This window comes from Harpia harpyja, chromosome 19 (assembly GCF_026419915.1).
Source record: "Harpia harpyja isolate bHarHar1 chromosome 19, bHarHar1 primary haplotype, whole genome shotgun sequence".
Classification (NCBI taxonomy): domain Eukaryota; kingdom Metazoa; phylum Chordata; class Aves; order Accipitriformes; family Accipitridae; genus Harpia; species Harpia harpyja.
In genome coordinates, this window is record NC_068958.1 from 7,496,051 (window position 1) to 7,509,058 (window position 13,008).

The window sequence follows — 13,008 nt, forward strand, 5'->3', positions numbered from 1 at the left end:
ATACGGTCTGAAATAGCATGTGAGAGCTTGGGCAAGGGCAGGGAGGGGGATGGGGGAGAGAGGATTTCATCTACAAACCCCAGTCCCTTTCAGGGGAATGACCTCCTGCTCCCTCCCCACATCTCTGAAAAATTCAGTCCAGCTCTGATCAACCAACACCACCCAGGTTCAGAGCTCCCCAGCTATGTTCTTCCCCCCTGCTCCAGAGAATATGTGGCATGTGGGGCCCTACAACAGAACTATTAAAATCCCATCAAGGGGTAGGCAAGTGGTAGCCATATGCTAAACCGCTCAAGTGAAGAATAACCAGGGAAAGAAGCACAGCCAGGAAGCAAGTCTGCAAGCAGCTTCTTACCTGGTAGATAAGCTAGCAAAGTCTCCTCCATCTAGCAGCCTGATTTTGCAGAACAGAACCCCGTTCACAAAGGGGACAGCAGTCAGCTCTTCTAGAGTGAAACTTGTCTGAAACTTGAATTTCTTCTTCTTCATCAGGAAAGCCATGGGCAAATTCAGCGTGGAAAGCCCAGGAATTCCAAACAAGATTGGGGAGGAGCGGCTCAAAACACACACAGACAAGCAGAGGAACGGCACTCGTTCAAGGAGCGCAAGCAGGGAGTAAATTCCAGTTCAGTTACAAAGATGGCCCAGCTTCAAACGCACAATCCTCTTCTCTTTGGTGGTCGGATCTGGCTGTGGGATCATCGCCACGGCAGGCTTCAGGTGAGGAGGAAGAGGTCAGATTAAATCTCTGCAACATCTCCAAGGGAAAAGGGAGAGAGAGAAGTCAGTCTCAGCTCCAGACCAGCAGGAGCTGTCCCAGTTAGAGGCTGCAGTGCTCTGTCTTCAGCACAACCCCTCCAGAAAGCATCTCTCGTGGGAAGTCATCTTGAGTCTCCGACGAAGCCTTAAGTCTGCGGGCAGCACATTCAGAGAGCTTCCAGTTTCTATCTCCTCCTCTTGTGCAACTCCTTGATACAGGTCTTCGGGTCAGCCTTTGGGAGGGAAATGAGTAAATTAGTTCCAGCCAGTCTTGGGCTCCTCCTCCTCTAAAACCTGTTTGGATGGGTAATATTCAGTCCGGACTCATACCAGTCTTAAGAGGTATGGCCCCAATTAGCCTGGCCCCAACATCCTCTTTCCCCTTTTTGCCTAGGGCAAGCTTCACTGTTGTCATCCCCCTCGTAATTTCTGTTTTGCAAAGCTGCTAATAAAAATCTGCTCTATTTTCACCCATCATCTTTAGAAGCAGTTTACAGAGCAAGATCAGTCTAACATGTAGTCTAACAAGTGTAAGCAAAAGCAATCTCATGAAATGCAAAAATCTGTTTCTTTTCTGTATTTCCAACCAGCCCTAAGTGCTAGCACCTGTATCTTATAAATGGAGGAAGCAGCACATAGGAAAAAAACCCAGTCTGCTCCAGATTACACAGCGTAACAACCGAATCAGGTCATCTGGCTGTCCAATAGCCAGGCCCACCGAGTATGCTGCCTTCTCCCAGCACCAGGTCTACACCAAGCTGTGCCCTGCACAGTTCAGTTTTGGGGCTGGAGACAGTAATTTCATTACACATTTATGCAACACCTAAGCCAGGGAGGAAAGAGCTGATTAGCATCTAAAAGGGACGAGGTTATGAACACCGGGCAGTAAACAATCCTCACCGATACTAAGAATTAATGACTGCAAACCAATGCAGGCAAAGCTCCTGCTGCCTGTACGGGTGTGGGGTTAAAGCCCCTCTCCCGCTCGGGCAGCAGCAGGCGAATCCAGGCGGCTCTGCCCACTGCACCGGGGCCTGGGCACCTCTGCAGAGGCACCACTCTCCTACGGCTGCCTCGGAGCAGAGCAAGGGGGCAGATTGGTGACTGCTCCGCACCACCAGCCCCCTCCATGAGCCATATCTGCCCCTGCACAGAGCTGCTACTAGGTTTCAGCCTGCCTTCCAGCCCCCCAGACCGTGCACCAAGATGAGTACAAGTATCAGCCCGTCTCTGGGCCCCACGGACCACTTACCAGGCTGCAGTGAGATCACAGCCTGTCCCCTGGCACCCCTGGGCCATGCACTAAGCCGTGGTCAGGTCTCAGCTCTCTTTCTGAGCCAAGCACTGAACGGTGGCCAGGTCTCTGCCTGCCTCCCGGCCCTGTGAACCACAGAGTGAACTGCAGCCAGGTATCAGCCCCCCTCCCAGCCCCAGGGGCCATGCACTGGGCCGTAGCCGGGCCGCACCGCAGCCCAGCTCCGGCCCCACGATCCGTGCACCGAGCTGCAGCCAGGTCTCAGCCCCCCTCCCGGCCCCCCAATCACGAGCTGACCGACGGGAGGTCTCAGCCCGCTTCCCGGCTCCCTCCACCGACCTGCGGCCCGGTCCTGGCCCGGTCCCTGCCCGGCCCTGCTCGCACCTCCTGCCCTCTCCTCGCACGGCCGCCACGGCCACCGCTGCTCCCCGCCACAGCCGCCTCTGCTAGCGCTACGCAAACTGCGGCCGCTACGCCAACTCCGCAAGCAGCCACAAGGCAGAGCAACGCCACCACCGCGCTTCAGGAATACCGATCCGACACTACGTAACCAACCCCCCCTCCCGCCCTCCTCCACGGAGAGGGGGGAGGGGAGCAGGAGAGCGGCGCCGCCCGATTGGACAAGCCGCAAGAAGGCGGGCCGAGAACGACGACACTTTGATTGGTTGCTCCGGCACGGGGCGGGGAAGAAAGCGCGGCGATTGGAGGCGGAGGCTGTCGGTTTGGGCAAGACCCGCCTCCTGGCTGAGAGAGTGGGCGGGAAGCGGGGGGCTCTGTGGCCGCCCCGGTGTCGCCTCACCGGGGAGGGCGGCGGGAGCATGGCGCAGCTTGGTGCAGCTTGGCTGCCTGGCTGCCTGGCCAGTCGTGTGGCTGCCGGGCAGGGGGGTTCCTCGGGCCTTCCCGCCCCCCGGATGTCCCATAGGCACCCCGCAGGCCGAGCAGCCCCGAGATGGCGCTGGAGTGCGCGGGGCTGGAGTGGGCTGGATGAGAGGATGGCAGGCCTCGGCCCCTGGAGCCTGCAGCCGAGTCGACCCTGCCTGGGCTGAGGTGATGGGAGAGGCAGCTCTGACAGACGTGGTCTCTCTGCGTCCTCTTCAGCGCTGCCCCTTGACACCCAGGACCCCTTGCCCTGTCCTTGTCCCAGTGCCTTCCCTGCCCAGGCAGCTCCTGGTGACGCACCTTCCAATGGGTATGTCCCATGCGCTGCAGCTCTTCAGGCAGCACTGCCTCACAAACGCAGCAGTGTGGCCGCCCTGTCCTCTCTTGGCACCTTTGGGTACCACACAGCGGGACGTGGGTCAGGCTGACCAGCAGCATCTGGGCTGGCTGTCGTGGAGCAGGAGGGAGGCCCTGGCACCGCACAACCCTGTGGGCAGCGCGAGGCAGGGCCGGGAGCTGGAGTCTCACCCTCCGTGTGTGAGATGTGGCAAGCAGTTAAACACATCTCTTCATCAAAATGGCTCCCTGTTATTATATGCTGCTGCTGTGTCCTGTGCTGTGGCTGGGATCCCTGGTTAGGCAGGATTCCATTGTTTAAGGGCAAGCAGAACAAAATGTCTCTCCTTGTCCTGAAGGAGTCTGCAATCATCAATATGATTTGCCTAGTTTTTAAAGTTAGGGATGTGCCTAAGAGTCTCTGGCAGAGAAGTTGAGGCTCATATGGGAGGGACTTTTCCCAAGGCTGATTTGCATGTCTGGTAAAGCTTGGATGAAAGCCTGGGAGTCCTCGCTCTCTTTGCCAGGCTTTGATGCCCAGACTCCTTGCCTTTAATCTTTGCCATCTATGCAGACAATATCAGAGCTATCAAATAATTCTACCACAATGTGAGCCTTTAAAAAAAAAGTCTGCTAGGAAAAGTACATGTCAATGTACTTGGATAAAAGTTAAAAACTGGATTAAGCCAAATGTGTTGTTATGATTCTTGCTTACCAGGTTAAGCAGATACACAGACTTTGGGCTGGGAAAACATTTCATATTGGTACAGTGAAACCATCTCAGGACATATCAGTCTTCCCATACAGCGGGGTTTGTGGAGGCTGCTTTTAAAGGTAGGGCTTGAATCGTTCCACCAATGGATACCTGGTGTTTTCAAGGCCTCGAGACATTGCTGGAGATGGGCTGGGCTTTTTTGCTTTCTATTTCTCGGTTTATTGGGAAAGAGCTCAGTCTGTTAAATATTTAATATTTGCCAAGCTGGGATGCTCAAATGCTGGAAGCATCTGAAGAATCCAGCCCAGTCCCTCACACTTCTCATTCCCTGAGCGTACCACTGATGGACGTGTTGATCTTTTGCTTCCTCACTAGGTAAAGGACAAACGATCTCTCTGTTTGTGGTGTGGGAGGAGGCTGTGTGTTATCTGGTATGATTCACTCCGATAAATAACCTCCTCGGAGGACTTCTCTTGTTTATAGCAACAGCCCCAAATGCTAAAGTTTAGAGATTTTAATCCTTGCTGTTCTCACACATATTTACTTGGCAGTTTTATCAGAAACATCTCTTGAAAACCTCAGTGTTTTTATAATTAATTGAATAATGTGACTGATGTTAAAAATAAACGGATTTGGAAAAATGCCCAGTGAGCTGCTGAACAGTGTGTAATATAGCAACCGTAGCTGGATTCTCAGGGGTATGTATATTTTCCTAACAAACGCAGTCTCATGACTTAGAGATTAAATCTTTATTAGTTCGAAATTCACCCTGTTGATTTTTCTGTGTTTATGCTGCATAATTGTTTCTGGACAAATTCACATTTTTTAAAGGGACAGTGCTCCTCCAAACGTGTGCCTCTGCTGATCTCAGAGTGGGCGAGTTAGTCTGATCCCCACAGAGGCACCACAGAGGGGATGTGGGTGCAGGGTATCTCTGTCCATCCACTATCCCACTGGCTTTATATTATTTTCCAATCCAGATCCAATCCACTCACTAAGGGCCATGTGTGCGAACAGGGTGCTCTGATACATACTGATTCTGCTTACCCCAGAATCGGATGCCGTTGATTTCTCTCCTACGACCTCGGCCTCGCCATGCCCACCTCACCTCTGCTGTGTGAACCTCAGCCACGTCCCTGCCCCATGTTCTCCCTGACCTAAGCCTTTCCTGATGCCTCTCCCCATTGCTGCCACCACTTCCTCAACTTTTGCTGGCTCAGGGCATTGTCCTATCAGTCTGGGATAATTTATCAGTTTGGGCTCTGCAGTTAAGTCTGGGCCTCACCTCTGCTATCACTGGAGGTGTGTCTCCGGCCAGGGCTGGGATCTCTATGCTCTGCTCGCCTTGGCACTGCGGGTGAGCAGGAACAGAGATGGCTTTTCTTGCCTCCTGCCTCCCCACTTTGAGAGCTGAGGTACAGCAGCAGGGGAGAAACAAGGCAAGATAAATTCAGAAGGGACAAAACTCAGCAAGGTGAAGCGAGGTAGATTCTATAATGCGTTTGGTGAGCCATCAAATCCTATCTCTTATCCCAGGGGAATCCCAGATGCATGAGCAAATCATCAAGCCCTGTAAATTACATTATCAGCATCTTCCTCTGGAAAACATCATCACGCTGATCCATTTGTCCTAGCAGCCAAATGATTAAAGTTTGAAAACTAAATTATACACGTTGCTGCAACAGCATAAACACAATAATGGCTCTACTCTGTTACACCTGTAACCTCTGTTATAATAGCTTTAATGAGCTTTCAGCCTTGTCATCCAAAAAGAAAAGATTGTCACACGATGCTTTATGCTATAGAGGTATTCTGCATGCTGCTGGTGGCCAAGCACCTGCAATGCACACGCTCTGAGAAGCTGTACAGGAGCTGCGAGCCGGGCAGCCGCGGTGGGTGGGTGCCTTCTGCAGAGCTGGGGGGCAGACCCAGGCTGGGGAGCTCCCGAAATGGGGCAGGGGGTGCAGGCCCCTGGGGCAGGACACCACAGCAGTGTGAGCCCCGTCTGTAGCATGCAGGTTGCTGGAAACCCTGTGAGGGGAATGGGTACCTATCCCCATTACATAGGATTATCCTATGGTGTGGAGTTATTCCAAGCTTATGTCTTCTCAGCTTAATTTAATAACAGGCTGCAAGCTCTACTTTGGTCTGCTTGTGTATTTCACTAGTTCCATATTTAACTGAACTCATCATCATAAAGGCCAGGAACTGTTTCACTTTCTGTGCCAGGCTGGGTTTCCTGTTGGACATGGGAAGGACACACCTGCACGGTGGGTTTCTGGCCTGCCAGGACAGGGGATCCTGTTATTGGCAGAGACAAAGGGAACACAGGAATCTGGAGTTGGTGGATTCCTTTCCCCAAACATGTGGCCAGACCAGAAAATCCAGCTGCCTGGCTTTTTTTGTTTACTGGTTTCCATGTCTGTTCCAGTTTGCCCTGGGAATGCGCAGCAGGACTCTCTGCTTCCTTCGGGGAGGCCTATTGGTGGAACTAGAGCTGGTTTGCCTCTTCCAAAATCTGCAGACTGGAACCCGCTTTCCCTCGAGGCTTGTTGTGTTTATTAAGCGTTATCCTGTGTATCCCAGGTGTCACCTTCAGCGCTGTGCCGGACAAGACACTTGCTGGCCATGGACTCTCCCACTGGTTCCGTGCTTCTGGCTACAGCCCCGCAAATGCTGCTGTTACCCCAAATGCAGCAGAAACAACTGTAAGTCTGTGGTTCCCACTTGACACGGCAACCTCTAATTTGGGATCCCAGGCAGCAGAGGTAACAGAAACTGTCCCTGCTGGGGCTTGGCTTCTGCCTTGGGTTAACCACCTTGCGGGGCTGGGACCCAAGGGCTGGTGAGCCCAGTTTGCAGGTGGTGTGGGCTTCATTCCTGCTCACAAAACGCAGCCTGGAAGCTGTGCTGATCATTTGTGTGAAGCTTCTTGTCAGATGCTTTCAGGAAAGACAAAGAATCTTAAATGCTTCAATTTTCATACTTAACAAACCACACTTGTGCTGACAGTACCTGCTGGCAATAACCTCTCAGATGGCAACAGGAAAAAACCCACAAAAAACCCAGAAGAATGCTTTGCCAAAACAGGCTTGACAAACTTTAAAAACAAGCTGGAGGAGGTAAAGGTAATTTGGGTGAGTATGCAGGTGATATCATTCTGTCCCTTGGCGGGGATCCGCTCCCAGAACTGCTATGTAGCTATGGCAGCACACTGTACTTGTGGGATACTAACATATTTATGTGTGGTCTTCTGAAAAATCTTAAAACCTGCCCCTTTGCTTATAATTAAAGAATTAATGTGGTTTTTTATCTTGTGCCTGCCCATTCGGTTCTGCAGTGAACTCGTCCCAAAGAGAGACATGACCTCCCGACATCTCAGTGTCCTCTGCCTGTCTTTCTGGGAAGCAGAAGGACCTGGTTTGTGTCTCAGGCATCCTGACTTTTTTAGGGGTACTGGTGTTCCTCATCGCTGGGCTCTTTCTTCCTCTCCGGCCTCTCAGTCGTGAAAAGATTCATCAGTGAGAGGAGCAAGCAGGACCACAAAAGGTCTGGACAACAAGGGTCATTTCTGGGACATCCTGCCAGGGCCCTGCAGTGCGTGGTACTTGGCGGCAGCTCAGGATCCCCGTGCCTTGCCCCGTTGCGCAGTGCCATCTCCTGGAAAGCCGTGCCTGAGCTGCACACATCACAAGCAGAGTTTTGCTCCTGAAGTACCTAGTGGTGCTGCAGGCAGCTTCGCCGCTGCCTCCGGTTGCTGCAAAGTTCATCTTCTGACCCACCAAGAGTCCCTCACCAAACTTCTCTTTCTCCAGCAGGTACGAAGGATGCCGCCCGCTGCCCGGCTGCTCACCTTCACCTCCGAGGTACAGAACATCCCTGCACAGCTCTTTCCTGCTCCGGATGCTGAATACAAATCTCTAGGTACAAAGAGAACAGTTGAGGAGCACAAATGAACATCTATAGATGTTACTCCTCAGCTTTTGTTCTGCTTGGGCACCAGTTCCCTGTTCAGTTGAATGCCCCGCATATACCTTCACCCTCTAAAGTGCCACATTTACCTGTTCCTCCTGGTTTTAACTTTAACCTTTTAACTTTCTAACTCTAAGGGACACATTTCTCTCTCCCTTCTGAAGTTTGATGACCTCGTCATGAGCAACCACCAAGCCCCTCATCACAGTGCTCACCCTACATTTAACATGTTGCTACATCTTTTTAATGAGACAAAAATGTGTACATGGAACTTGCACCCAAATGCTGCTTGCTTGACTAAGCTCTATATTTATCCTGAAAAGACAAGAAAAATGGGTGGTTCTAAGGGCAACATGTTTACTCCTATGAAACTAACACAGCTTAAGTGCTTAGTCACTGAAAAAATGTACACTGCAATTTAATGCCAAAGGCTGGTACTTCATCCATCATTTTAGGCTATTGTGGCATCTTCTGAGCAGTTGGGAGATTAGTATACTTCAGTAATCTGTCATACACAATGAAATAACTAGTGCTCCAAGGTGAGGCTGTAAAAGCTGCTATTTGAAAAAGACCATAATTATGTAAATACGAGGCCACAAAGTTCATGAACAAGAGAAAAAGCTACCATGACACGTGGCTGTTCACAGCTTGCTTTGGCCCTTTCTCAGTGAGGATTCTCTCTTGCAAACTTGTTGTCATGGACTCATTTTTGCCCTGGAGCATACCGATGAACTGAAAGAGCCTGTTTACCAAAAATGTATTTTTTATTAAAATTTGTATTTGTAAAGGAGAGATCATTACATAAATGAGGTAAACCAACACATATGAGATAGTTTTCACTTTAAAAATAAATTTCAATTGAGCAATTGACTTGATTCCACGAAGTCTGAGAGGAAGAGTCAGGTGAGTGTTATTCATGTGATGAGATGCCAGACAAGGCGCGAAGACGCAGCTGATGCCTCCCTGACTCAGCAGAGATGTCAGTGCCAAAGGGTTGGGAGTCTTCTGGGGGCCAAACCCTTCTCACCGTGCTGTCCTTTTCTCCTCTGTCAGCCTTGTGGACCAGAGGAGATGAATAAAGTCCAGAGACAGGCAGCAGTAGCCTCTTCACCTACTGCTCTAACCAGGGGTCCCCCATCAGCATCCCCCCATAAAAGGCTAGGTAAAGGTTTAATATGATTGTGCAAATTCACTTCCTCATCAGTCGTTGCTCACCATGTCTCAGCCCTAAAGGAGACTTAACAGCAAGCAAATACCAGCTCTGATAAAGTTCCATTTCAAAAGTAATACCTGGCAAGCAACAAGCCCGTTAAATGTGACACACTTTGCAAGGTATGGAGAGAAGAAGAGTTATGCTTCCTTCTTTTTTTTAAGTTTGCTTTCATGCATATACAAGTGGAGCTTTTAACCTAAAAGTCCATGAAGTTACTGCAAGTCTGTGAGAATCACATTCACCATCCTGTGAAATTAAGCTTTCTCACTGAGGACCAAGCCCCACAGCCTGAACACCTCAAAGAATAGAAAAGTGTCTGCAATGTTGTTTTACCCTGTATAATGGTATGAAAATAGTGAGGTGAACCTCGACCTGTTTCTCAGAATGCCACTCAAAGCCAGCTAGCAGACTAACAAAGAATGGCTGTACTTGCTTCCAGCTCCTAACAAGTACAGAACAAATACCACCACCACCAGCAGAACCAAGAAATGCTCCAAAATTCACTCAATTAAATCAGTGGCTGACAAACTCCTAAATGCTGGGAATTACTGCGTGGCTGAAGCTCTGTAGTCCAGGTCCACTTAGATGAATCAAGGTGTTATGGAGGTGACAAACTATGCAGAGGAGAGAGATGGAGTTTCACCTGTTACACCCACCTGAGTGAAACTCATCCAGGCCCTTGTGTATTAACTACGCTGAGACAGGTAAGACATTGCTCCAATACGTATCCCAGGACAGTATCTGGTAACCAAGACATGAAATTTTCATCACATCTGCCAAGTTCATAGTAAAATTTCATGACTGCATGCAGACAGAACATGAGGTGAATGCATTATTTTAATCCCATGTATGTCCTCGGGGGATGTGGGTGGGATTTAAACTGCATGTAGGCTTGGTGCTGGTCTGCATGGGCTGGATGTCACGCATACCTCTCAGTGCAGAGGGAAGGTTGTACCACATCCGGTACCACACTTCCAGTAAATGCTTTCAGCAAGAGACAGAAATGCATTCACTACTGTGCACTACAGTTTGTGATAACTGTACCTTGGCAGCTGCAGTACTGTGATATCGCAACAAGACTCTCCAGGTCAGAAGTCAGTTAAAGGCTCTAGATCTTGAGAGAGAGAGAAAGAGAGAGGTGTCATACTTCGGAGAGTTTTTTCCAAACAGAAATTTAAAAAAAATTTTTTTTTTTTTAATAAATCTATTGTTTAAGGAACTAAAGCAACCAACGTTAAGTTCCTGGTTTATTACACATCCTGCTAAGGCTCTGTATGAGTAGTCTGAAAAGGCAGATTAGCATAAGATTAGCAGAGAAAGAAAGCTGTTTAGGCTCAGCAAGACTCCAAGGCGAGCCATTTCACATTGACAAGAGCTAGCACCCCTTGCTCCCTGTGTCCACCAGCAGCAGGGACAGGTTTCTTCCAAGAAAGACATCCCATCGCTGTTTCTTTCACTGGATCATGCCATCTTGCTGCCCCGTCTGGCTGGGGTCAGTGGTGACCGAAGGACTGGGTGTATTGCTCTGCAAAAATCGACGGAAGTCCTTAATCATGGGGCGGAGGACCTGGATGAGGGCACTCAGTGCCGCCTGTGTTCCTTCCATGGCTTGTGCCTGTCGCTCCTGCGCGCATGCCTGCACCTCCTGAGAGCGACGAATCATCTGAAGCAAGTCATTCTGCTGCTCTAGGTGCTGGGCAATCTCCTTCACGTGCAAGTTGGTCACTCGCTGCTCCTGCAAGAGCTTGGCTGAGTTCAGAGCAATTCGGCTTTTCAGCTCCTGGGGTTTTGCAGACACTTCGTGTTGATGCGCCATCATCTCCAAGGGCGCTTCGGCAGTGACCGTGGTGGGGGCTTCTGTTGTGCAGTACTCCACAACTCCGTCCTCCAGACTGTGGTAGGTCGTCTCTGCAGGAACTGAGAACAAAGGACAGAAAGGGGGTAAGAAGTAGCTGCGATACGGGGATTTTTATCTACAGGACTATTCAATGAATATCACAGGAATACTGCCTGTTCAGTGAGATAACATACAATGAACAGCAATGCACAAAATGACCTATTTAAGTCTACTCCACCCTCATTTGAGCTTCCTTCTAGGCTGTACAGTCCAAAGGAATAGGGCATGCCTTATCTGTCTAGACAAAATCACTTCTCAACCTCCAGAACAATCTTTCCAAGTGGCATTAACCAAGTGACAGAAGGGCAAAGACAAGACCCAGAACGGCACTAGTGAGAAGGACAGCTGCTCTTTGGGGCAGACTGGGAAATCAGCCTTGGAGATGCTTCTCCCCCTGCTTTTGCTCCCAGAGAGGGGGATTGAACAATCTGCAAGGTGCAAAGCATACTGGCTTCCCTTGTCCTTAAGGCTGAGCCCAGCTATCAACGCTGACTTTCAGTACGTGCGTATCTTGCAGCCACTCCCCTACAGCACGAGGACATACTGGGAATGGTGCTTTCATTACAGAGACGCGGGGGGTTCTTTTTGCTAGGGGTTTGCCCGCACAGAGCTCAGGGCTTCCTCACGGGTGGGTGTCAAGGCCCCCCGCATGACCTTCCAATTCAGAACAGAGCATCTTCAGCAGGCGCAGCACTCACTCTGGGTCAGGGTGACCGTGGTGGCTGACGCGGTGATGGGTATCTCGGTACCGTCACCTGCGCTGCAGTCCCCACTCGGCAAACTGATGATGGTGGCTTCTCCCAGCAGGTTGCAGATGCGTTGCTGCATGGGGGTGAGGATAACCGGGGCGGTCGCAGCGCCGGTCGGGTCTTCGCTCTCTGGCCCGTTGCCGTTGCCGTTCTGGCTCTCGCCTCCCCCTTCCATGGCAGCCCGGACTTGGGCCACTTTGCGTCGCACCTCGGTCTTGAGGTCAGACCATTTCTTCTTGACCTCGGGCAGCTCGCGGTGGCAGGTGGCGACGGCGTTGACGCGGCGCAGGATGTCGTGCCAGGCGGCCGCCTTGGCGGCCAGGGGCACGCCCGCGTTGAAGTGGTTGATGAGGAGATGCTTGCCTCGCTCCAGCTCCTCCACGATGATCTCCACCTCCCGCTCCGAGAAGTTCATCTTCCGCTTCTTGGCTGGGGGCGCCGGGGGCGACGCCATGGCCATGAGGGGCACGGAGGAGAGGGCACTGGGGGACACCTGCAGGTCGGGGGGGGTCTGGCCGGGCCCAGGGGGCCCTGGGGGAGGCTGGGCAGGGCCGAGGGGCGGCAGGGCCCCCCCCAGGCCTGCTCGCCCCCGGGGCCGGGGACAACAGGGGGGCCCCGAGGCCCCTCAGGGCCCGGAGGTGTCCGTCCCCCCCCGCTCCCCCCTTAGCACCGCCAACGATACGCAAATTGCGTACCGCAGCCACCCAGCAAACCCCACTCAACGGCCTCCACCCTGCGACACTGGCGTAATGGCTTCCAGAATCAGCCCCCTTTCCTGCCTCGCCTGATTGGGCAGCCCGCCTGCCCGTCAGGCGGAGATCTCGCCTCCCGCCGGCAGCGCCGCGCTGTCATTGGCCAGCCACGCTGCCCGTCGGGGGGGGCCAAGAGACGGCCCCGCCTCGCCGCTCGTCTCAGGCCACTGGGCCTGCGTGAGGCCTGTGAAGGGCTGGGTCCGCCCATGGATTTCCCCGCTCTAATTCTATTGGGTGCTTCTCCCGTCCATCAACACAGGGCGCCCCCTGCTTTGGCAGCTACCGGATACATGCCGCGTCCGTCAAGCTCAAACCGACGCCCGGTTCCCGATCTGACTGGAGATGTTGTAGCCTTATGCCCGCCTCCCCCCAGGGGCTCGACCAATGGGAGTTTGCTTCAGGCGCCTGTACCGCCCACCTTCCGCCCCGGGCGGTGTTTCCTTCCGATTGGTGAAGGGGAAGGCGTTCCTCCGGCGTCAGC

At 52.0% G+C, this 13,008-nt stretch overlaps 3 protein-coding genes across 11 annotated transcripts in view; 1 reads left to right on the forward strand and 2 right to left on the reverse strand.

Moving 5' to 3' along the window:
* The window catches only part of EEIG1 (estrogen-induced osteoclastogenesis regulator 1), a 38,601-nt gene extending 36,029 nt beyond the window's left edge, over nucleotides 1-2,572 (reverse strand). For 2 of the 4 annotated variants that reach the window (XM_052814739.1, XM_052814738.1), the window contains exon 1: nucleotides 356-444. Coding sequence is in view for 2 of the 4 variants with exons in the window: in XM_052814737.1 (XP_052670697.1) it covers nucleotides 356-501 (146 nt within the window). In the remaining 2 variants the exon portion in view is untranslated. Of the gene's footprint in view, nucleotides 1-355; nucleotides 993-2,353 lie in introns of those variants that run through there. The other 2 variants (XM_052814737.1, XM_052814736.1) reach the window with 2 other exon arrangements.
* A 356-nt stretch (nucleotides 2,573-2,928) lies between these two features.
* LOC128154635 (uncharacterized) lies at nucleotides 2,929-8,594 on the forward strand. 2 transcript variants are annotated; one of them, XM_052815529.1, is made up of 4 exons: nucleotides 2,929-6,652; nucleotides 6,957-7,081; nucleotides 7,760-7,868; nucleotides 8,081-8,594. In XM_052815529.1, exons 1-4 carry the CDS (start codon nucleotides 6,193-6,195, stop codon nucleotides 8,083-8,085), a joined length of 699 nt encoding a protein of 232 aa, XP_052671489.1. In that variant the 5' UTR covers nucleotides 2,929-6,192; the 3' UTR covers nucleotides 8,086-8,594. The 2 variants fall into 2 exon arrangements, with proteins under 2 accessions (XP_052671489.1, XP_052671490.1); XM_052815530.1 differs by having other exon boundaries at nucleotides 6,076-6,652; nucleotides 7,760-8,594.
* A 67-nt stretch (nucleotides 8,595-8,661) lies between these two features.
* NAIF1 (nuclear apoptosis inducing factor 1) lies at nucleotides 8,662-12,672 on the reverse strand. Of its 5 annotated transcripts, XR_008239399.1 has the most exons (4): nucleotides 11,725-12,672; nucleotides 10,174-11,046; nucleotides 9,786-9,870; nucleotides 8,662-8,970 (listed from the first exon to the last, which is right to left on the reverse strand). XR_008239399.1 is itself a non-coding variant. In XM_052815528.1 (2 exons), exons 1-2 carry the CDS (start codon nucleotides 12,233-12,235, stop codon nucleotides 10,583-10,585), a joined length of 975 nt encoding a protein of 324 aa, XP_052671488.1. In that variant the 5' UTR covers nucleotides 12,236-12,672; the 3' UTR covers nucleotides 8,662-10,582. The 5 variants fall into 5 exon arrangements, 1 of the variants encoding a protein (XP_052671488.1); XR_008239400.1 differs by lacking the exon at nucleotides 9,786-9,870; XR_008239397.1 differs by having other exon boundaries at nucleotides 8,662-9,870.
* Nucleotides 12,673-13,008: the final 336 nt, after the last annotated feature.

Bases quoted from the DNA above. Each gene is read 5' to 3' on its own strand.
- LOC128154635 (XM_052815530.1), top strand. From the start codon at position 6,193: ATGGGAAGGACACACCTGCACGGTGGGTTTCTGGCCTGCCAGGACAGG. The intron at 6,653-6,956 runs GTAAGTCTGTGG...TTGTGCTGACAG, and splicing joins CAAATGCAGCAGAAACAACT to TACCTGCTGGCAATAACCTC. The intron at 7,082-7,759 runs GTGAGTATGCAG...CTCTTTCTCCAG, and splicing joins AGGAGGTAAAGGTAATTTGG to CAGGTACGAAGGATGCCGCC.
- NAIF1 (XM_052815528.1), bottom strand. From the start codon at position 12,235: ATGGCCATGGCGTCGCCCCCGGCGCCCCCAGCCAAGAAGCGGAAGATG. The intron at 11,047-11,724 runs GTGAGTGCTGCG...CTTTGTTCTCAG, and splicing joins CACGGTCACCCTGACCCAGA to TTCCTGCAGAGACGACCTAC.